The sequence below is a fragment of the Aethalodelphis obliquidens genome, unplaced genomic scaffold, assembly GCF_003676395.1.
Source record: "Aethalodelphis obliquidens isolate GAN/ISIS:26980383/991018 unplaced genomic scaffold, ASM367639v1 scaffold34, whole genome shotgun sequence".
NCBI lineage: Eukaryota > Metazoa > Chordata > Mammalia > Artiodactyla > Delphinidae > Aethalodelphis > Aethalodelphis obliquidens.
The window spans coordinates 7,969,438-7,994,792 of record NW_020837978.1 but is presented as its reverse complement, the minus strand read 5'-3'; the positions used below and the strand labels follow the sequence as shown (position 1 = coordinate 7,994,792).

The following is a 25,355-nucleotide window of genomic DNA, read 5'->3' as shown; positions in this document are numbered from 1 at the left end:
GACATGGAAATAACTTGGCATAGAAAACCCTTTTTGAAGAGGCAATCATGCTAAGTACTTTACCTGAAACAAAGGAATGGCTCTCCAGAGAGAACAGGCTCCCCTAGGGAAATCAGTGCACTCGTTAAAGGATGCAGGTCCTAAGTGATGCAGTTGGCTCAGCTTTGTTTCCATGGTAACGGCATGCCTCTTTTAACCAGGACTTTTTGACATTCTCATAAAGGGGTTAAAACTATGTACACACAGCACTTCAGAAATGAACACAAGCAGTAAACACACCGTGGCTGAAACTAGAGTGATCTCAAATGAATGCTAACTCGTTTGTGGGTGGCTGGTAGAAGGAGTGCGCGCTTGCTTTTGAACACAGCTGTCTTCATTGCCATGAGAATTGAAGACTTTTGCCATCTGAGGAGCTTCGGAACTTATTTTGGGCACAGGCTGTAGAGAATGATGTGGTGTCTATATTATATTTATTTACTCATACTTCTGATAAAACGGTTTTTAGTGCTACACAGAATCAACCCTAGGATTAATACCCAAGCTCTCCTAAGTTACGGCATTTAAAAAAATCTTACTCTGAGGTGGCACTCTGTGGCTTAAAATGATAAAAGGCCAACAACCTTCACCAGAGCGAGAATAGTCTTCTTTACCAAAACATCCTTCCTGTGGAGGCACTTTCCTAGCGCCAATTCCTTTGTTTTTTCTACCAATGCGTACAATGCCGAGAATATGAAAAATTAAAGACAATCTTTATTGCTGAATTCCTCAGTCTGACGGGGAGTACTGAAATAACTTCTGTCTGGATGAATGCATTTTAAAAATCAGGAAATCAATTCATAATACTTAGTTGTGACTATGTATAAATGATTATTCAATATGGAATTATGCAGAGGTTCGTCACTAAATGACAGCGTTTTCTAAGTTTCTTATTCTGGTTCCTTGGCAAATATTCATTAAATGCCTCTATGTGCCAGGCACCAAACTAGGCAATCATAGCACCATTGGAACAAAGAAGCCATCCTCCTGACTCCTTCCCGATTCTGGAGGCCTCTCCAAGAAGGCACATGAGGGCAGAATGCAAAGTCATGAGTAATCATCCCGTCTGCTTGCAGTTCTGGGAGCACGGCATATCCAAAGTTCCAGGGTAAACATTAAAACAACAGTCTATGAGCAAAATAGCAGAATAGGAGTTTTCTACTGTTTTCCCCCAAAGGACACCAATTTTGAAAATCACCTACTGACAGAGTGGCCTTTGTGGAAGTCTGAGAGTCCAGTGGGGAAGATGTAGCACATTGTCTGAGGAAGAAAAAAATGCAAGATTGGCTGCACGGAGGAGGGTAACAAGGACACTGTCGCTTGAGCCACGTCACCACTTGCTCAAAGGCAGCACAGCTCAGGGCCAAGAGAGGCCCTCTTAGCTCATGATTTCTCCACTGGGGAAGGTGAGAGGGTTTGAGGGAGCGCTCGTTTTCCCCAGCTGTGAGGGACCCTGCCAAAGAAGACCGTTTCTTGCTTGCCCCATCCAGAATACTGAGGGACACTCCATGGCTCGGGGGTGGGGAGTGGCTGGGAGAACAGAATCCGGGGTTCTCAGGGAGCATCAAACGGATGCAGATCCTACTGTTTCAGGGACTCCGTTAGGAAGCCTACTCATGAGCTGCTGGGGAGGCCTCACCTACGGATCCCCCCGCAACTGGACCATGGACAGCGCAACCAATCCATGTGCCTCACCCATACACAGCCCCAGCCTGTGGTTGGCTCACTTTGCACACACACACCCCAATGCACACACACACTTTGCACACACACCCCAGGGGCAATGACTGTGAGTGTTTGAAGACAGCCAGCACTATTCAGCAGGATGGGGATTAAGCACACATGCTTGGGCATCCACCACTGCCCTAGGGAAAGCAGCAGGAGGCTGGGAGCACCTGGCCTGGCCATGCAGATTCCAGAGAAAGCGAGATCTGCAGAGGTACCCCGGAGAAAGCAAAGTGTGGAGCAGGCAGAGCCATAGGAAAGGTCTGAGAAAGCTTCAGAATCCCTAGTAGACAAAAGGTATTTCTCTCCTGAAGCCAGTCAGCAAAGACTAAAGGAGGTGACGGCTTCTTCAAATATGAAGACAGCAACGCGAAACTTCAAGGAACGTGAGAACTCAAGGAAACGTGACACCTCCCCCAAACCACAATAATTATATAGTCATGGACTGCCACAGAAAATGGAGCTCTGCAATTTGCCTAGTAAAGACTGCAAAATAGTTGCTTTCAGGAAGCTCAGTTGGCTACAAGAACACACACAGACAATTCAATAAAATCAGGTAAACAATAAGCAAACAAAATGAAAAGTTTAGGGGCTTCCCTGGTGGCGCAGTGGTTGAGAGTCCGCCTGCCGATGCAGGGGACACGGGTTCGTGCCCCGGTCCGGGAAGATCCCACATGCCGTGGAGCGGCTGGGCCCGTGAGCCATGGCCGTTGAGCCTGCATGTCGGGAGCCTGTGCTCCGCAACAGGAGAGGCCACAACAGTGAGAGGCCCACGTACCGGAAATTAAAAAAAAAAAAAAATGAAAAGTGTAATAGAGAAATAGAAATAATAGAAAAAGAACCAAACAGAAACTCTGGAGCAAAAGAATACAAAAGTGAAACGAAAAATGCAATAATAGAGAATATGAGCAGCAGACCTGATCCAGAAGAAGAAGAATCTGTGTCAAAGGCAGATCATTTATCCAAATTATCCAGTCAGAGGAGAACAAAGGAAAAAGAATAAAAGAGAGTAAGAAAGCCTATATGAACTATGTGATAGCACTAATACAAACAAACTATACCATTAATAGAAACAATTCACAGAAACACAACAAACAATCCTAAAATTTCTATGGAACAACAAAAGACCTCAAATAGCCAAAGCAATTGAGAGAGAAGAACAAAGCTGGAGGCATCATGTTTCCTGATGTCAAACTACGTTACAAAGATGTAATAAAACAGTAGGGTACTGGCATAAAAAAGAGACCAGGAAATCAATGGAATAGAATAGACAGCCAAGAAATAAACCCAGGCATATACAATCAAATTAATTGACAACAAAGAAGCCAAGAGTATACGATGGAAAAAAAAAGGTCTCTTCAATAGATGGTGTTAGGAAAACATGACAGGCACGTGTAAAAGAATGAAACTGGACCACGATCTCACACCATACACAAAAGTTAACTCAAAATCGATTAAAGACTTATATGTAAGACTTGAAATCATAAAATTCCTAGAAGAAAATACAGGCTGTAAGCTCCTTGACATCCATCTTGATGTCATTTTTTGGATTTGACACCAAAAGCAAAGGCAACAAAAATGAAAATAAACAAGTGGGACTACATCAAACTAAAAAGCTTCTGTATAGAAAAGAAAACCATCAACAAAATGAAAAATCAAACTACAAAAGGGAAGAAAATATTTTCAAATCGTACATCTGACAAGGGGTTACTATCCAAAATACATAAAGAGCTCATATAATTCAATAGCCAAAAAACCAAATAATCGATTAAAATGAGAGCAGAGAATCTGAACAGACATTTCTCCAAAGACATACAGACAGCCAACAGGTGCACCGATGATTGGAGCAAACCAAAACCACAACGAGATAAACTCACACCTATTAGAATTCCTATTATCAAAAAGACAAGAGATAACAAGTGTTGGTGAAAATGTGGAGAAAAGAGAACCCTTGTGCACTGTTAGTTGGAATGTAAATTGGTGCAGCTACTCTGGAAAACAGTATGGAGGTTCTTCCAAAAATTAAAAATGAAACTACCATATAATCTAGCAATTCCACTTCTTTGTATTTAACAGAAGAAAATGAAAACACTAACTTGAAAATATATATGTACCCACCATGTTCACTGCAGTATTATTTATAGTAGCCAAGACATGGAAGCAATATGTGTCCAATGATGGATAAAGAAAATGTGGTATATATATACAACAGGATAATATTCAGTCGTAAAAAAGAATAAAATCTTGCCATTTGTGTCAACACGGATGGACCTTGAGGGCAAAATGCTAAGTGAAATAAGTCAGACAGAAAGACAAATACTGTATGACCTCACTTATATGTGGAATCGAAAAGGAAAACAAAACCAAACTCATAGGTACAGAGAACAGATTGGTGGTTGCCAGAGGTGGGTGAAGGGGTGCACATGGGTGAAGGGGGTGAAAAGGTACAAACTTCCAATTACAAAATAAGTCCTAGGGCTGTAATGTACAGACAGGATGGCGACTGTAGTTAATACTTTATTGTGTATTTGACAGTTTCTGAGACAGTAGACCTTAAAAGCTATCATCTCAAGAAAAAAAAAAATGTAACTACCTGTGGGGATAGATGTTAACTCGACTTATTGTTGTAATCATTTTACAATATGTACAAATATCAAATCATTGTTATACACCTGAAATTAATATGCTACCTGAAATTAATATGCTACATGTCAATGATATCCCAATTTTAAAAAAAGGAAACAATCTACACGTTATTGGAGTCCCAGAAGGATAAAAGAGGGAAAGGGGGCAGAAAGCTATTTTAAAAAATAATGGCCGATGGGGGAGAATGGATGCATGTATACGTATGGCTGAGTGGCTTTGCTGTGCACCTGAAATTATCACAACACTGTTAATCGGCTATACCCCAATATAAAATTTAAAAATTAAAAAAAATAGGGACTTCCCTCGTGGCGCAGTGGTTAAGAAACTGCCTGCCAATGCAGGGGGACGTGGGTTCGAGCCCTGGTCCGGGAAGATCCCACATGCCGTGGAGCAACTAAGCCCGTGAGCCACAACTACTGAGCCTGCGCTGTACAGCCCGTGAGCCACAACTACTGAGCCTGCGCTCTAGAGCCCACGAGCCACAGCTACTGAGTGAGCCCTTGTGCCTAGAGCCCATGCTCCGCAACAAGAGAAGCCACCGCAATGAGAAGCCCGCGCACAGCAACGAAGAGTAGCCCCCGCTCGCCACAGCTAGAGAAAGCCCACACGCAGCAGTGAAGACCCATCGCAGCCAAAAATTAATCAATTAGTTATTTTTTTAATAATAATAATGGCTGAAAACTTCCAAAATCTGGGGAGAAATTTGGACATCCAAGTTCATGAAGCTCTCAAACCCCCAAAAGATTCACCCACAAAGATCTTTTGCAAGACACATTATAACGAAACTGTGTAAAATCAAACACACAGAGAGAATTTTAAAAGGAGCAAAAGAAAAAAATTTTCTCACATACAAGGGGACACCCATAACGCTATTAGCAGATTTCTCTGCAGAAACCTCACAGGCAAAAAAAGAGTGGGATAATGTATACATGTAAAGTGCTGAAAGAAAAAACTGCCAACCAACAATACTTTACCTAGAAAAGTTGTCCTTCATAAATGAAGGAAAGATTAAAACTTTCCCAGAAAAATAAAAGCTTAGGGAGTCATCACCACTAGATCTGCCTTACAAATAGTGTGGAAAGCAGTTTATCAAAAGAAATGAAAAAACACTAATTAGTAACATGAAAATATATTAAAAAATATGAAACACACTGGTAAAGTATATATTCAAATTTGGAATACTGTAATATTGTAATACAGTGGTGTGTTAATGAACTCTAGAATAAAGCTCAAAGGGTGAAAATATTTAAAATAATTATAGCTATAATTTCTAATAGATATACAATATAAAAAGAGATAAATTATAACATCTAAAACATAAAATGTGGGTGGGGAGAGAAAAACGGTAGAGTTTTGTATGCAATAGAAGTTATCAGCTTAAACTGTATCTCGAAAATGTTTTATGTGAGCCTCATGGTAAACACAAAGCAGAAATCTATAGTAGATACGTAAAAAATAAAGAAAAGGGAATCAAGGCATACCACTATAGAAAATCATCAACCACAAAAGAAAACAGCAAGAGAGGAAGAAATTAAAAGAAACAACAAAACAGCCAGAAAACAATTAATACAAAGGCATCAGTAAGTCCTTACAAATCAATGATTACTTTAAATGTAAATGGAGAGTGGAAGCTAACGCAACATTATAAAGCAACCACACTCCAATAAAAATTCATTTAAAAAAAAGAAAAGAAACGTAAATGGATTAAATTCTCCAATCAAATGGCACAGAGTGGCTATATGGATAAAATATGACCCAACTATATGCTGCCTACTGGAGACTCAACTCAGCCTTAAGGACGCACACAGGCTCATAGTGAAAGAATGGAAAAAGATATTCCATGCAAGTGGAAATCAAAAGAAAGCAGGAATAGCTATGCTTATATCATTCAAAACAGACTTTAAAGTCAAAAAATTTAACAAGAGACAAAGAAGTTCATTACATAATGATAAAGGGGTCACCCCATCAAGAGAACGTAACAACTGTAAATATAGGCACCCAATGTCACAGCACCTAAACATTTTAAGCAAACGCTAACAGATCTAAAGGGAGAAAGCGACAACACTATAATAGTAGGGGACTGCCTTCTGTGGGGTGGGAGAGGAGGCATGCCGGTTGATGGGACTTGTGTCCCAGGCTATATGCTTCTCGACACAGACGTTCTTGTTCCTGAGTGAAAACCTCTGCTCCTCCCCTTGACCTTCAGGCACATTTGGAGCTGGTTAAGCAGATGGCGCTACCCTCTCCAAGGCCTGGCAACTGTCACTCTGTATAGTGATTGTATCTGCCTCAATTTGAATAACAGCCCAGTCTGCCAAAATCAGATGAATTTTGCTTTATTCTGCAGAAAGAAGTTTAGAATTCTCTCACCTCTGTCTTCCAAGTTTTGCAGTTTATGTTTGAAGCCAGTACTTTTCACCAATGACTCTTGGGTCACAGTCTTAAAAAAAAAAAAAGGCCACAAATACATGTATTCATGTCGAAATAAGAAACACATGGTGCTACATTATCCCTTAAGAAGGAATAAGCTAGTACATTAAGCAAATATAATATTAATTCTGGAAAACCCGATGAATAACCAACAATTAAATAGTACAATACCTCAGATACATTTTCTTCAACATCTGAGTGCTCCAAGGAAGAGAGATCGCTCGGTGGGGGGGGACTTTGAAGTTCTGAGCATTAGAGAGAATGAATAGTTTTAAGGGAATAAACACACTGAGAGGCAATAACATTTCACTATCAGCCTATAAATTAAATTTCAACATCCACTGCCCTACCTCCCGCAAAAGGACACAGTTCTAAAAAAAAAAAAAAAAAAAACCCAAACCAAAAACCACTTTGTATCTTGCAGGGCATGCATGGGTATTAGGGGCTACAGGTCTGTAGATAAAATGAATAGCCAGTTACCTACTAGGGCAGCACCTTTAGTACCTGCCCATCTGGCCCCAAACACACAGCAAGGACTCTGCCACCTCAACGTGGTCCTTCTCTTTCCTCTCTTAGATGCACTCCCTTACTCCTCTTCCTCTCTGTTATATTTCCCTCTCTCCTGCTATATTTCCCTCTCTCCTATTTTCCTTTCCCCACTTCTTTTCTTCCAGTGGCAGCTAAATTAAGAGGCTGGCAGTCACGTGCTTGCTAATGCCATCATGTGCCTGCCAACGTGCAATGCTCTAAAATGATAGAGGTGAAGAAAACAAAATCCCTACTCTTACCAACTTAAAAAAGATGTGAATTGTTTTCATAAAATACAGCGGGGGCTGAGATAAACCTTATAGGTCAAGGGTTGGCACACTCTGGCCCCTCAGGCCAAATCCAGTCTGCCACCTGGTTTTATAAATAAAGTTTTATGGAAACACAGCCATGCCCATTGGTTTACGTCTTATCTGTGGCTCATTTGGAGGTACAAATGCAGAGCTGAATAGATGCAACAGAAACTCTAGGGGCCAAAAAGCAAAAAGCAATTACTCTGGTCCTCTACAGAAAAAGTTTACCAACCCCTGCAATAAATCATCATTTGAGTTTCTTGTTGTTTTTAAAGTGGAAGAATACCAGCAATTCTTATGCACAAGCTGATCTCAAATGTTAAAACAGAATTAAAACAATGTCCTCTGTCTTTTGTTAATGAGGGCATAAAAGAGATCAATCATACTTTCACACTTTCTTCAACAGATATTAAAATACATTTTTCTTTTTCAAACTACCTTTCCCAAAATATAATTTTTTCTACGTAGATTGACAGAAAATCACATACCTATCTTCTGGGCAGAATCTTCAGGAGTTAAAAAGGCAGAACTACTCTGAAATTCCGTTCCAGAAATTTTTGGAGGTGTGACATTATTTTGCCTAGAGGTATCTTTCCGTAATGGTGTTAGAATTTTAGCCTGAAATAGAGTATTTTTTATAAAGTGTTAACTTGTTTTGAGTGGTTGTGAATGTTATCGAAACATTCCAAGACATTTCCAACATCCTTTTTAAATGATTAAGTATTGGATATGCTCCATTTGAAAAAACCAGTAAGACCATAAGATCGCAGGGTTGGAAGCACATTAGGTCAGGCATCAACTGATGACTGCAAGTCAAAGTTCTCAAAGTGTGCTCCCAAACCACAGGCTCGGCAACACCTGAGAATTTGACAGAAGAGCAAATTCTCAAGCCCCAGTGACAATGTGCTCAGTCAAAAACTCTGGGGACAGGACCCAGCAATCTGCATTTCCGCAAGCCATCCTGGTCATTCTGAACACTAAAGTCTGAGAACCACTGCTCTAATTCAGGAGTCAGCAAACTACAGCTCACTGTAAATAAAGTTCTTGTAAATATAAGTTTTACTGGAACACAACACATCCCCTTATCTGAGTATCGTCCATGGCTGCCTTCACGCTACAATGGCAGAGTTGAATGGCTGCCGCAGGAACCATATGCCCGAAAAGACGGAAATATTTAGTATCTGGCCCTTCACAGAAAACGCTTGCCAAGCCCTGCTTCTAAGTTATTCTCTTAAACTCCAGCACAGAGAAGTGAGTTCTAGATACCAATGTCTGTATAAAGTCAGCAATGCCCTCACTGAAAATCAGCACAGACTTCTTGTCCCCTGCACACCTTAAATTGATGGATTCTCAAAGCTTTCCTGTTTCTTCTTTGGTACCTATTTTTCTAAAAAGCTGTATATTGCTAAAAACTGTTCTTTTGGCCTATTTCTAACTGATAACTCCTTGTCTCAGGTTGAACTATTCAACAAATATTTAGGTAGTTTGCTCTGGCTCACAGGTTTGAGCTATAAACTCTCTCGGTCACCTCAGAACATGAGTGTCCCTTAGCCTCACAGAAGGCAGCACCCCGCGCCCCCAGGCTGATGGCAGAAGGCAGGTCGGGCAGGGAGGGCAGATGACGAGCTACTGTTAGGGCACTAACAACATTCTATTTCTGTACACGCAAGCAGGGCGCTGCTCATGCCCTGAGAATCCCAGCAGCTGCCCTTCAAAAACTCTTAAAGACTTCACACTATATTCTGCAGTTTGTGTGTGTGTGTGTATGTGTGTGTGTGTGGTGTGTAGATACATATATATAATATATGCACATATATGTATTATATATGTATTACATATATTAGATATGTATTATATGCATGTAATATGTACATATATGTATTTTAAAATATAAGTATATATAGTTTGTACATATAAAGTATATGTGCAATTATATATAATACATATCATATATACATGATTATATGTTACATATTTTATATAAAATATCATATATACAGTATATATATACACACACTATACTATATATATACTATCTATCTAATTTCATTTGACAAAGGACAAAAGCCAACTGCTTAGAGAGGTAATTCAGCTAAAAGCATGATAAATTAAGCTCTGAATTGGCCCAGAGGACACTCGTGTCCATGTTCTTAACTACTTTGATATAAAACAAGGATAAGTGAGAGGAATTAAGAAACTTTCAGGGCTTATTCAATATTTGAAACGGCTGAAGGCATTTCAACTGCTTGCAAAATAAAGACTTAAATGTTTAAATCATTAAAATCGTTGAGAGTAACATGTCAACAAACTGAGAACTAACGGAAGAATTAAACCAAGAAGTTTATTTTAAAATATAAATTCAAAAAAGCATACATTTGCAGGAAATCAGAAGAGCCCAGATTTCAAGCTTAGTTCATAATAAACATCTTGCAACAAATTTGCAACCGATGAAAAAAGATCCTAAATTTTTACCCAAGATTCATATAAAATGTTTAGAAGTCCTTGAAGTTTCTATTGAAAGTGGTTCACATACTAGTAAACCACTGGTTTATTCTTCTCATATTTCAGAAAGGAGCTTTTTGAGAAATAAAGGTGGTTGAAAGAGATCAGCTTGTTTCAAGCTTACACCATGAGGGCACATGGCAGCCCAGACAAAATTTACTTACTTCATCTTTCTCAAGGTCACTGCCACTACTGAGGGGGAAAATTGGCAAGGCTAGAATGGAAGGGAATAAGAGTACGGTGGGTAAGTTTGCTTATAAGAAATACCCAAATACACACTAGAAGCAATTCCCATTTCCCACAGCTTGCTGAAATGTCTAGCTCTTATGATCTAATTACCCACCTTTGTTCCTCACTACCCAGCATGAATTCTCTGCTCCAGATCCCGTTCTGAATGCTGTTCTCACATCTTTATAGTTTTACCTAATTAGAATGCTTCCCCTTCTCCACACCTCTTCAAATCCTATTCTTCTCCCAAGGATTAGCTGAGGTCCCACCCAGCTCTTCCTTGAAGCTTTTCCTGATGATTTCAGCTTACGCCAGATTCCTCTTATCTGAACTCCTTACTCCATTTATCCACGGCTCAAATTTAACAATTATTGGTCAATTCCATATTCTTTCATACCGTTTTACATATGTACATTTTCCCTTTCCCGTCTACAAGGGAAGGAGGACCACACGATCACATCTCTTTGGCACCCACTGCTCCCATCACGTATTGAAAAATTAATATCTGATAATTTATTTGAAAAGTGACTGGAAAAAAAAAACACACCAAAATTTTTTTTTTTTTTTTTTTTTTTGTGGTACGTGGGCCTCCCACTGCCGTGGCCTCTTCTGTTGTGGACCACAGGCTCTGGACGCGCAGGCTCAGCGGCCATGGCTCACGGGCCCAGCCGCTCCGCGGCATGTGGGATCCTCCCTCCTGGGCCGGGGCACGAACCCGTGTTCCCCGCATCGGCAGGCGGACTCCCAACCACTGCGCCACCAGGGAAGCCCCAAACTTACTTTTTATGTTACTTCTGGTTCTTATCTTTTTTCTATTAGTATATGACTTTAGGGATTTCCTTTTTTGGTTACTGGTCCAAGACAGTTCACTGGCACTCGTACTTGAGTCTTCATTACTCTCCGAGAAGAGGTGTTTCCTATAATTAAACTTTTACAAACACAGTGATAAATGAGAACTATTAAAAGGACGTTAGTACCATTTATGTGCAATTAAACATATGACTACGAAGTTAGACAAAAGAGAAATAACTCCTTCTTCTAGAAGACTGGGCTTTCTTCCATAATGAAAGGGCACAGAAGTAAGGAGAAGGGAGAAAAAGAGGATGATTATTTCATTAGTTCTCCACCAAGCGGCTGTAGTAAAAGAGACACAATCCTCTTTAATCAAATACTTGTAGCTGTAGAGATGGTAGATGACTTTCCAAAAGCTGATGCACCTGATTACTGGGCCAACACTAACTTCAAAACACTAACCCATAGGACTGAGAACCACCGCTAAAAGAAAGTCAGAAAGAGCTTTAATTTGTTTGAAGCCCATGATCTCTTATTTTAGAAAAATTAATTTCATTTACTGTCTATACATTTTTTTTAACATACTGACAATAGACTTAAACTCTGCTTCCCAAAGCAAGAACAATGGAGAGATGGAAATGGGCACACACAGGAACAAAACCACATCACTGACTCAGAGCAAAAAATTTCTTTTCAATTCATTAACACTTCTGATTCTATTCAGAGTAAATCTCAGCTGCTAGTAGGTCTTTAATATTTCTCTTCTAGTTCATAATCTTTTTTTTTGTTTAACAAAGCAAGAACAGACTTTTGGCTCAAGGCCTAATACAAGGAAAAGTACAATTCAATATAACTTTGTTATTCTCCGTCATATTTATTTGGGGGCTTACCAACTATTTGTTACAACTAATGCTGACTTTCCATTTCAAAGTGAAATGCTTTATGCATGTGGCTGATTCAGTTTGGTGTACAACAGAAACTAACACAGTATTCTGAAGCAATTATACTCCAATAAAGATCTATTAAAAAATAAAAATAGAAGTGAGGAAAGAAAAATAAATAAGTAAAACAAGCTTAAGATAAATTAAACTGAGAAACAAAGAGCAGAGTAATGGTAAAGTTTGAAGATGGTATGCAAATAACTAAAACATGGGAAGGGCTGCCCCAAAACAATGAAAGTGATTCCATTACCGACATCCTTGTTTCTTGCTTTCTGTCACCCTCCAAAGCAGACTCTTCCCTAAAAGCAAAATACATTGAATTAATGGAACTGTTTCACCAACATCTTCTCCTTTCCCAGCTTCACAGCACTTTTTCTTTCCCTTTACACGTCCTTTGATTGTGAGCTCAACTCATGGGAAGTACCCCATTCTGAGACAAACTTTCTACCCTGCGATCCATTTCCATACACCTTCTGCCTGCCAACAACTGGCTATTTAACACAAAACAAAACTTTATTGAGCCCTTCTCTGTCAGGCATCCAAAGAAGAGGCTGGCAGGGTAACGTCAGCAAGTAAGCAGTGAGTGTGACAGTGCTACAGAGCAGTGTTTCCCGCCTGGCTCTGCCTTAGAATCAGCTGGGTGCTAAAAAGGCAAGCTCTTCTTGATGATTAGTGATGTTGAGCATCTTTTCACATACTTATTGGCCATTTGTATATCTTCTTTGGAGAAATGTCTATTCAAGTCCTTTCCCCATTTTTTTTAATCAGGTGTTTTTTTTTTGCTACTGAATTGTAGGAGTTCCTTATATATTATACTTCAGATATTTACCCCTTATCAAATACAGTTTGCTATTGTCATAAAACCAAAAGACAAGTCTTTCTATTTGCTACCATATAGAAAGAAACTTGATTTTTTTACGTTAATCTTATATCCTTTGATTTTGTTAAAGGGGAGTTGTTTAATGGGGACCAAGTTTCAGAAAGATGAAGATGAAAAAGCTCAGGAGACGGCTGGTGGTGATGGCTGTACGACAACGTGAAGGTACTTAATGCCACTGAACGGTACACTTGAAAATGGTTAAGATGGTAAATTTTACATTATGCCTATTTTATCACAATTTTTAAAAAGTTATGCTAACACATATATATGGAATTTAAGAAAAAAAAATGTCATGAAGAACCTAGGGGTAAGACAGGAATAAAGACACAGACCTACTAGAGAACGGACTTGAGGATATGGGGAGGGGGAAGGGTAAGCTGTGACAAAGCGAGAGAGAGGCATGGACATATATACACTACCAAACGTAAGGTAGGTAGCTAGTGGGAAGCAGCCGCATGGCACAGGGAGATCAGCTCGGTGCTTTGTGACCACCTAGAGGGGTGGGATAGGGAGTGTGGGAGGGAGGGAGATGCAAGAGGGAAGAGATATGGGAACATATGTATATGTATAGCTGATTCACTTTGTTATAAAGCAGAAACCAACATGCCATTGTAAAGCAATTATACTCCAACAAAGATGTAAAAAAATAAAATAAAATGCCTATAAAAAAAAAGTCTTACACTGTTAGTTTGTGTGTGTTTAGTCTTGATAGAGATACAGTAGGAAAATCAAATAGCTAGTTAAAAATCCCACTAGGGGATTATAGATAGACAGGGAACTTCAGGGAGCTTTGGGAAACCATTGTAAGTTAATGATCACTCAAGAAAGCAATCGGAAAATCATGAAACAAAGCAGGCTTGCTTAACAACGAAACTAACAACAAAAATATACATCAAGTCAATGATGTCTGCATCCTGCTGGTTGAGGTAAGTTAATGATCCCTAGGACATGCTCCTCTGCACATGCTAAAAACAAAAATATAGGGAAAGGTGACATTCCAAAGTAGAAGACCCTCATTACACTGAAACCTGAGATGACTTACCATATTTTAGCATACATTATCATCCTTCTGCTGATTTGAATAGCGCCATGACCGTCCTGGTTTGACCACTAGGGACAAGAAAACTCCCCTGTCCGACATGGAGGAGGAGGTGATGAGGGAAGCTTGATGTCTACTCAAGAATGAGGAAGAAAGTGGATTTCTCCCCTCTCCCCACTTTTCCTTTGTTTATAAAAATGTAACCCATTAAGTGCTAGGGGCAGAGGCCTCTCGCACCTCTTGTACCCCTCACAAGCCTCCTATACTAATAAACTCTTTCTTTACCTGTCACTCTGCCTCTTGCTGAATTCTTTCTGTGCTGAGACAGAAGAACCTATGCTCTACTGAGTCCCGAAATGCGTTCTGCGGTTTCAGTCTGAATTTATAAGCAGCTACAGGTGCTGTTTTATTCCAACATGGAACAGCTAAAAAGCTCTGAGCAGTACCCAAGATTTCTTTGCAATACTGGCATCTGAACATCCCTTTTAACTGAAGTACTCATTTGCAGAACAAAAAAACAGAGACCCGGAGATGAACAGATTACTCCAGTCAGGAATCTTTAACTCAGAGTCTGTGGTGTTACTGTTAGATGCTCTAGGGGAACTATGTACCCTCCATAAGTCCAAGACCTACCCTTCTGCTCTATGTGGAAATATTCCGTAGGACCAAGCATGCAGCCCCTTCCCAAAGCCGAATCTGGACCTCTAGGAGCAAGAGCAACAATGTTCCATGCCTCTCAGAATGAGAAAAAGGATTCTCAGATTCAAGTGGGGCTGAAGAATTCTCTCACTGCTGAATGGAGGATCAGACAGGCACAGAGAGTGGCAGCAGGTTACTGGGAAGGCACAGCCCCGGCAGGGTTGCCTTACAGCAGCACACTTCCAAACCATGCTGGAAGCCCCTGCCAGCGCCCCACTCCTTCTGAGGCAGATGTGAGAGGAAGAGGTGAAGTCGGAAGAAACCTGGATTGCTCCAAGGATCTTAAAGAATGAGACACTGGGGCTTCCCTGGTGGCGCAGTTGTTGAGAGTCCGCCTGCCGATGCAGGGGACACGGGTTCGTGCCCCGGTCTGGGAGGATCCCACATGCCGCGGAGCGGCTGGGCCCATAAGCCATGGCCGCTGAGCCTGTGTGTCCGGAGCCTGTGCTCCGCAACGGGAGAGGCCACAACAGCGAGAAGCCTGAGTACTGCAAAAAAAAAAAAAAAAAAAAAAAAAAAAAAAAAGCCTGGACAAGAAAGTGTGATGGGAAGGAAGTGTAGGGGTAGGGCAGGTTTCTACCCTCTTCTAGTTGAAAGAGATCCTTGAACAATGAATGGCTAGCTATAGCGATGGTATAAAAACACTACTTTTTCTTTCCTGGCTCATGGCCTGACAGAAATGTAGGCTCTATTCCTGGCTTAGAACTCTCTCTTCTTTTTTTTTTTTTTTTTAGAAGGACATCAGCTCAGCATTTATTTATTTATTTATTTATGGCTCTGTTGGGTCTTTGTTTCTGTGCGAGGGCTTTCTCTAGTTTTGGCAAGCGGTGGCCACTCTTCACTGCGGTGCACGGGCCTCTCACTGTCGCGGCCTCTCTTGTTGCGGAGCACAGGCTCCAGACGCACAGGCTCAGTAGTTGTGGCTCATGGGCCCAGTCACTCTGCATCATGTGGGATCCCCCCAGACCAGGGCTCGAACCCGTGTCCCCCGCACCGGCAGGCAGACCCTCAACCACTGCGCCACCAGGGAAGCCCCAAAGCTCTCATTTTTTAAGGTCAAGAAAGAACAAATTTCACAGTATGACAGAGTGCTTTAAACTAACATCATAAAAGGAGAAACAGCACTGTTCATATATAAATTGTAAACTCTTAAAGCCCAAAACCAATATAGGCTGACACAGAAAAACAATAGGAGAGATATCTAGTAACTCACAGAAGAAGAATGGTATTGGGGAGGTGGAACCACAATAACATATAAAAACTAATGAAGTAAATAAAGGAAATTATAACACACTGAGGACCCTCTGGGGGACTGTGTGGTTCTGGCAGAGGAATGAAGAAATTGCCCACATCAGTATTGGATCTGTTCATTCATTCATCGGTCCATCCATCAATGAAATTGTATTACTGAACCTATTGACAAAAATGTCTAGCAACTAGAACCCTCAAAGATTGGGACTTTGCTGCAGTCCAGTGGTTAAGACTCTGCACTTCCAATGCAGGGGGGTGTGGGTTCAATCCACACTCGTTGGGGAACTAAGATCCCACATGCTGCATGGCACAGCCAAAAAGAAAAATAAATCAAATACAACCCTCAGAGACTGCTGGGAGGAATGTAAAATGCTGCAAAGACTTTGGAAAACATTTTGGCACTTTTTTAAAAAGTTAAACATATACCAATCATGATCCAGCTATCCCATTCCTATATATTTACCCAAGAGAAAAGAAAACACATCTCCATACAAAGACTTACACATGAATCCTCAGGGCTTTACTTGTAACAACAAAAACCTGGAAACTCAAATGTCCATCAGCAGGAGAATGGATAAACAAAATGTGGTGTATCCATACAACGGATCCACTATTCTCCATACTACTCAATAACATAAAAGAATGAACTGTTGATACAAGATGAATCTCAAAATAATCACACTGAATGAAAGAAGCTAGAAAAAAAGTACTTATTGTTTGGTTCCATTTAAATAGATTTTTAAAACTACAAACTCATCTATAGCGACAGAAAGCAGACCAGTGATTGCTAAGGGTCGGGGTGGGAATGCAGAAAGACAGGAGGGAGGGGTTTCAAAGGGGCAGGAAGAAACTCTCGGAGATGACGGATACGGTCCTTATCTTGATTGTGGTGATGGTTCCTGGGTGTAGACATATGTCAAAAACTGTATGTCATAGATGGAAAAATCTTCAACAAAATACTAGCAAACAGAATCCAACAGCACATTAACAGGATCATACACCATGATCAAGTGGGGTTTATCCCAGGAATGCAAGGACTCTCCAATATACACAAATCAATCAATGTGATAAACCATATTAACAAATTGAAGGAGAGAAACCATATGATCACCTCAACAGATGCAGAAACAGCTTTTGACAAAATCCAACACCCATTTAGTAGGCATAGTGGGAACGTACCTTAAGATAATAAAGGCCATATATGAAAAACCCACAGCCAACATTGTTCTCAGTGGTGAAAAACTGAAACCATTTCCTCTAAGATCAGGAACAAGACAAGGCTGTCCACTCTCACCACTATTATTCACATAGTTTTGGAAATTTTAGCCACAGCAATCAGAGACGAAAAAGAAATAAAAGGAATCCAAATCAGAAAAGAGGAAGTAAAGCTGTCACTGTTTGCAGATGACATGATACTATACATAGAGAATCCTAAAGATGTTACCAGAAAACTACTAGAGCTAATCAATGAATCTGGTAAAGTAGCAGGATACAAAATTAATGCACAGAAATCTCTGGCGTTCCTATACACTAATGATGAAAAATCTGAAAGAGAAATCAAGAAAACACTCCCATTTACCATTGCAACAAAAAGAATAAAATATCTAGGAACAGACCTACCTAAGGAAACAAAAGACCTGTATGCAGAAAACTATAAGACACTGATGAAAGAAATTAAAGATGATACAAACAGATGGAGAGATATACCATGTTCTTGGATTGGAATAATCAACACTGTGAAAATGACTATACTACCCAAAGCAATCGACAGATTCAATGCAATCCCTATCAAACTACCAATGGCATTTTTCACAGAACTAGAACAAAAAATTTCACAACTTGTATGGAAACACAAAAGACCCCGAATAGCCAAAACAATCTTGAGAAAGAAAAATGGAGCTGGAGGAATAAGGCTCCCTGACTTCAGACTATACTACAAAGCTACAGTAATCAAGACAGTATGCTACTGGCACAAAAACAGAAATATAGATCAATGGAACAGGATAGAAAGCCCAGAGATAAACCCACGCACATATGGTCACCTTATTTTTAATAAAGGCGGCAAGAGTATACAGTGGAGAGAAGACAGCCTCTTCAATAAGTGGTACTGGGAAAACTGGACAGCTACATGCAAAAGAATGAAATTAGAACACTCCCTAACACCAAACACAAAAATAAACTCAAAACGGATTAAAGACCTAAATGTAAGGCCCGATACTATAAAACCCTTAGAGGAAAACATAGGCAGAACACTCTATGACATAAATCACAGCAAGATCCTTTTTGACCCACCTCCTAGATTAAGGGAAAAAAAAATAAACAAATGGGACCTAATGAAACTTCAAAGCTTTTACACAGCAAAGGAAACCATAAATAAGATGAAAAGACAACCCTCAGAATGGGAGAAAATATTTGCAAATGATGCAACTGACAAAGGATTCATCTCAAAATATACAAGCAGCTCATGCAGCTCAATAACAAAAAAACAAACAACCCAATCCAAAAATGGGCAGAAGACCTAAAGAGACAGTCCTCCAAAGAGGATATACAGATTGCCCACAAACACAGGAAAGGATGCTCAACATCACTAATCATTAGAGAAATGCAAATCAAAACTACAATGAGGTATCACCTCACACTGGTCAGAATGGCCATCATCAAAAAATCTACAAACAATAAATGTGGGAGAGGGTGTGGAGAAAAGGGAACACTCTTGCACTGCTGGTGGGAATGTGAATTGGTACAGCCACTATGGAGAACCGTATGGAGGTTCCTTAAAAAACTAAAAATAGGGCTTCCCTGGTGGCGCAGTGGTTGAGAGTCTGCCTGCCAATGCAGGGGACACGGGTTCGTGCCCCGGTCCGGGAAGATCCCACATGCCGCGGAGCAGCTGGGCCCGTGAGCCATGGCCGCTGAGCCTGTGCGTCCGGAGCCTGTGCTCCGCAACGGAAGAAGCCACAACAGTGAGAGGCCCGCTTACCTCAAAAAAAAAAAAACTAAAAATAGAACTACCATACAACCCAGCAATCCCACTACTGGGCATATACCCTGAGAAAACCATTATTAAAAAAAAGTCATGTACCACAATGTTCATTGCAGCACTATTTACAATAGCCAGGACATGGAAGCAACCTAAGTGTCCATCGACAGATGAATGGATAAAGAAGATGTGGTGCATATATACAATGGAATATTACTCAGCCATAAAAAGAAACGAAATTCAGTTATTTGTAGTGAGGTGGATGGACCTAGAGTCTGTCATACAGAGTGAAGTAAGTCAGAAAGAGAAAAACAAACACAGTATGCTAACACATATATATGGAATCTAAAAAAAAAAAAATGGTTATGACGAACCTAGGGGCAGGACAGGAATAAAGATGCAGATGTAGAGAATGGACTTGAGGACACTGGGAGGGGGAAGGGTAAGCTGGGATGAAGTGAGAGAGTGGCATGGACATATATATACTACCAAATGTAAAATAGATAGCTAGTGGGAAGCAGCCACACAGCACAGGGAGACCAGCTCGGTTCTTTGGGACCACCTAGCGGGGTGGGATAGGGAGGGTGGGAGTGAGACACAAGAGGAAGGAGATATGGGGATATATGTATAGCTGATTCACTTTGTTATAAAGCAGAACCTACACACCATTGTAAAGCAATTATACTCCAATAAAGATGTTAAAAAAAACTGTGTCAAAAATTTGATGTTAAAGTATACATCCAATTGTACACTTTAAATATGTATACTTTATTTTATTTCAGTTATATCTCAATAAAGCTGTAAAAAAAAAATCACAGGTATGACCCATTCTTCAGAGGCCTACATGGAAAGTGGCAATAAAACAATGCCAAGTAATACATGTTTTCTGGCGAGGGATATTCAGTGTTCTGCTACAGAAAACGACATCACTAAAGATAACATTGGGACTATAATGGTAGAGACACACAGGTCAAGAGAACTTTCCAGCCCTGCTCAAATCATTCTGCAGAAAACTGCACACAATGCTCTCTCCTTGTGTGGAGCACAACCAGATGCAAAAAAGGGGGAAAAACCTAGACAGTTGAATTGTAATTAATGAGTCACATTAACAGCAATCTACATGGTTTATGAGTTTTGAAAATCACGTACCTAGATGTATCATTTAATTCAGGAACCTGCATTTTTGCTGATGGTTCTTGTAAATCTAAAGAATATTCGAGTTTTGAAGTAACTTCCAAGCATGAAAATGAAAAACAAAAATTATTAAGCATCTCAAGTAAACATTTAAATATACCATTCAAGTCTTATGACAGAAAAAAATCTGACCTTTTTGTGTATCATCCAGTTTCGATTTTTCAGGTGAGTTATCAGCTGTATTTGTTTGCTGCAGGAAAAACATATATACCTAAGTTTAACTATGTTGTCTTTGAAATTTTTTACAATTCCAAAGAAAAGCATTTAAAGAGTAGGGTATCAGGCTCTTTGTTCATTAGATTTAGCTCCAAATGACAGTTGGCTGTTCCAGAAACGTCAATATCTACCCTCAGAAGATTTGCCACCATCAAAGACAATCACAGAGTGTCTCAGAGTTACTAAGGGAAACATCAAAGGAAGACTTACAAAAATGTCTTCAACAGCATCATAACTGTCGAGATATGTACGAGTTCCCAAAAAGACAATCTATCTGGAGGAATAATCTTTGGTGTATTTGTTTTTAAAAAAAATCATAACACTGTCACATTTCTGTATAATGTGTGCATGTAATCAAACATAAGAAAATGGACTGAACACCAATACAGGCCAAGCAGTGTGTTAGGTGCTTTATGTATTTATGCTTTTAATCCTAAGACGGCCACACTGTAAACCAGCTATTACCTTTGCTTTACAGATGAGAAACCTCAGGCTCAATGATTTTAAGTAATTTTCCCAAGTTCCCACAATCAGTAAGTGAAAACCAGGTCTGATTCCAAACATTAGGCTGCTTTTCCCAAACTCAGTCTCCAGATTCCAAATGAAGGAATGAGGCAAAGCCAGCCAAGCGACACATTCCGCGGGAGAGCCAAGATGCGTGAAAGTCGAGAAAAAACAAACACGGCAGGCAAAAGTAATTTAAAGGAGGGGATAGTGAAAAAAGAGAGAGATGGTTGACCAGGAGAAAATGGACAAGCCGGAGAGTCAGCTACCACCTGCCAGCATCCTGGTGGATACAGTTCAGAATCTTGTCCCCAGTTCCCTGTACTCACAGTAGGCTCAGACTGGTTATTTAAGGGGAGAGTTGTTGGGCAATTGTTATCTTCAGCACTGGTTAACTCTGCCAGCTCGGTAGATTCCTTTGCTTGGTCTATACACATTAAGAAAAGAGCAGTAAAGAATGGTAACAATAACCATACACAATGCTGCGTACACCCTCCAAATGCTCTTCATGAGATTCATACTGCAAGTACATCACCATCTTTTGGTAAGAGCTGGTAATTAGGACCTGCTATGGGCACCTTGGAAAACTGCTTTTGGGTCTAAATCATAAGAGATATGTAACCTATGCAGGGCCAGCTTCATGGGTAGACAGGGCCCTACGCACTTGCCTCCTGCCACCCCATCATAATTTCTCTTTTGTCATTTCCAATTGACCCCAAGACAAACTGTATCAGGTGGAGAAAATAATTCAAGGTTTAATCAGCAACTTTTCTTTCTCCAAAGGTATAATAACACATTAATTACTCCTATATGACCAAAGGTTTTCAGTGACCTCTTTCAAGTAATATTTTATCATTGCTTCTCTATGGAATCCAGGTAAGAAATTTTGTTATTTCCCAATATACCTGTCTCTCTTTCGTGGCTGCCAGGAATCTCAGTGTCTTCTTTCTCAAACTCACCAGAACGGTCTGAGGAGATTTTCGTCTGGTCAGGCCTCACCTGAAATGAAAACCAAAAATCACATGATTTTTAAAAGCAGTAATCCTTTTAAAAATTTATTATTAACAGACCTAAAGAGACATAGACAGCAATACAATAACAGGAAGGGACTTTAATACCCCACTTACATCAATGGATACATCACTCAGATGGAAAATCAATATGGAAACATCAGCCTTAAATGACACGTTAGATCCAATGGACTTGACATATACATAACATTCTACCCGAAAGCAACAGATTACACATTCTTCTCAAGCACATATGGAATCCAGGATAGATCATATATTAGGTCACGAAACAAGTCTTAATAAATTTAAGAAGACTGAAATCATATCAAGCATCTTTACCAACTACAGTGGTATGAAACCAGAAATCAATTACAAGAAGAAAACTGGAAAACTCATGAATACATGGAGATTAAATAACACGCTTCTGAAAAACCAACGAGTCAATGAAGAAATCAAAAGAGATTAAAAAAAACTTTTGGCAAATGAAAATGGAAATGCAACATACCAAAACTTATGAGGTGCAGCAAAAGCATTTCTAAGAGGGAAGTTCATAGTGATAAATGCCCACATCAGAAAAGAAAAGAAGGACTTCCCTGGTGGTCCAGTGGTTAAGACTCTGTGCTTCCAATACAGGGGGCACAAGTTCGATCCCTGGTTGGGGAACTAAGATCCCGCATGCTGTGCAGAGTGATCAAAACAATAACAATAATAAAGAAAAGAAATAACTCAAATAAACAACATATCTTTACACCTCAAGGAACTAGAAAGAAAAATAAATGAACCCAAAGTTAGTAGAAGGAAGCAAATGAAGAACAGAACGGAAATAAACAAAAGACACTAAAAAAACAATAGAAAAGATCAATGAAACTAAGAGCTGGTTCTTTGAAAATATAAACAAAACCGACAAACACTTAGCTGGATTCACATATATACGTGTGTGTATCTATCCATCTATATTTAAAACAGCATATTATTCAGCCATAAAAAAAGAAGCAAATCCTGCCATTTGCAACAACACGGGTGGACCTTGGGGGCATTATGAAAAGTGAAATAAGTCAGACAGAGACAGACAAATACCGTATGATCTCACTTATATGTGGAATCTCAAAACCAACAACAAAAACAAGCTCATAGATACAGAGAGCAGATTGGTGGTTCCAGAGGAGGGGGTTGAGGGTAGGCGAAATGGGTGAAGGGGGTCAAAAGGTACAAACTTCCTGTTATAAAATGAATATGTCACGGGGATGTAAGGTACAATATGGTGACTATAGTTAATACTATATTGCATTTTCGAAAGTTGCTCAGAGACTAAATTCTCTAAATTTTTTTTGTTCACAAAAAAATAACTTCTAACAATGGTGATAGTTGTCAACTAGTCTCATTGTGGCGATTTTTTCACAATATATACAAAAGTGGAATCATCATGATGTACACCTGAAACTAATATGTTTTAGGTCAATTATATCTCAATTTTTAAAACCCCAACATGGAAATGTAAGAGACATGAAATCATACTAAAACATATTTACTGATAAATAATCAAGAAGAATTAAACATGCCACCTGTTTGTCATCTCCTAAAGCTTTAATGGAAGCTTGTGCTATGTTGAATTGCAATTCAAAATGAATTTCTATTTTCATCACTTCTTTGTTTCTGATATTAATAGGCTTCTTCAGGTAAATTTTGAGCATCTTCATCTCAGTTTCTAGCAAAAATAAAGTATACCAATGTAGATCAACATACTGAAAGGTTATATTTTTAAATTTTATAATTTTAAATAACTGCACTGGGATATTTGTTCACTGTCCAGATTCTTCCACAATGAGAAGTTGAAAAGAAATTATTTGAATAAAGTTACTCTGAAATTATTTTTATTAGATGCACATGTGTGTTTTTACACACAGACACACACACACAAAAATATGTTTAAGCAGTTAATCTAGCAGAGACAGAAGTAACTTAGCAGCATAGCAAATGAGATATTTTGTCTTCTAAAATTCAATCCATTTTTTAAAGAACATTTGTGAATACAAAGCTATCATCTGTAACAGGTATTTTACTTCTCAATATATTAAGCACAACACTCATTCTCATTCTATCTGTCTCTCTCAGATCCCACTCATTTCTAAAATTCAAAATAAAATCCACTGTTCTCAATATACAAACTGGAATAATCCACACTCATCTCAACAGATTCCACTTAAAGAAGAGAAATGGAAACATTCTCCAGAGAGGCCTAATTCTCAGACAACAGTCTCCTTGAGGGCCTCCTACCAGGACATCAGCCCTTTACTGACAAATAGTAATTGGTTTTAGAAGAGAAAATAGTTTAGACCACAATTCATAGCGAGCCCAAGAATAAGCCACAGGAAGTACAAGCTGTGTTGGAAGCAGCAGGGGTGAAAAGAGTAAAACCCATGAAAGAGCAGGCAAAGCTCAGGGTCCCAAACTGATGAGAATGAAAAGAGGAAAAAAGAGACACACCTGGGTCTAGATCTGTGGCCAGTGGTACTCGAAATGTGGCTAGTACAACATGAATTGCATTATAAGCATAAAATACACATTAGTTGGTGAAGACACAGTACCAAAACAGAGAAGGTAAAATACCTCATTAATTGTTCATATTGATTACATGTTAAACTGTTAATATTTTGGACATACTGAGTGAAATAAATATATATTATTAAAATTAGTCCACTTGAAAAAAACTTAATGAGGCTACTAGAAATTTTTTTATATATGGTTCAGATCCTATTTCTATACAACAGTGCTGGCCTCTAGTAAAGTTCAACAATCCCCCAAATGCTGATCTTACTGGACGTTCAGTCACTGCAGAGAACGTCTCTAAATCCCTGCAGCAAAAGTAATTCTAAACAAGGTCTGAAAATGTAAATAGCTAGTTGGGCTGTGGGGCTCGGTACAAGGGCAAGAAGAAGTAGCCCGAGGGCTGCCCTCCACAGGCCCCTAAAACACTGTCAACCCCTTAGCAGGAAGGGCTCGGCACGCAAAAGGCAAGTCTTGCTTGTAGTGTTTGCTACACAAGCCTCAGTTGCCTCGGCTATAAAACTAAAACATCACACCTACTTCCTCCTGCTACTGTGAGGCACTTTATGAATTTTAAAGTCTCCCCAAAATGTGATATATTTATGAAGTGTAGAATATTAAGTTTGGCAAGTTGGTTGCTGAAAATCACCTCAACAGCAAAGTTCAGGTTCAGAAACTTAAAATATGTAATGTTAGGGGTACCACAGTCAGAAAATCCATGGAAGTCTATAAAAATATTAACTTCAGAATAAACACGAATGATATTTTGCATACCTTAAGTGAATAGTAACAGGTAATGACTATATAAATTAAGTTACTCTTAACTTATGATTATATTGAATTTACATTTCTAGTAAGATGTTTATAAACCCCTTTCCTTTACTACAGATAGGAGACAC

At 39.4% G+C, this 25,355-nt stretch overlaps 1 protein-coding gene across 1 annotated transcript in view; it reads right to left on the bottom strand.

Annotated features, from left to right (window-relative positions):
• Positions 1–25,355, bottom strand: part of SYCP2L (synaptonemal complex protein 2 like) — a 166,364-nt gene that overhangs the window by 14,715 nt on the left and 126,294 nt on the right. The window contains exons 21-31 of the mRNA XM_027128359.1: positions 23,475–23,617; positions 21,808–21,901; positions 21,232–21,329; positions 20,315–20,372; positions 20,138–20,219; positions 12,390–12,438; positions 11,187–11,334; positions 10,343–10,392; positions 8,165–8,294; positions 7,009–7,082; positions 6,778–6,847 (exon numbers count right to left, since the gene is read on the bottom strand). Of these exons, the coding sequence (XP_026984160.1) occupies positions 6,778–6,847; positions 7,009–7,082; positions 8,165–8,294; positions 10,343–10,392; positions 11,187–11,334; positions 12,390–12,438; positions 20,138–20,219; positions 20,315–20,372; positions 21,232–21,329; positions 21,808–21,901; positions 23,475–23,617 (996 nt within the window). The remainder of the gene's footprint in view (positions 1–6,777; positions 6,848–7,008; positions 7,083–8,164; positions 8,295–10,342; positions 10,393–11,186; positions 11,335–12,389; positions 12,439–20,137; positions 20,220–20,314; positions 20,373–21,231; positions 21,330–21,807; positions 21,902–23,474; positions 23,618–25,355) is intronic.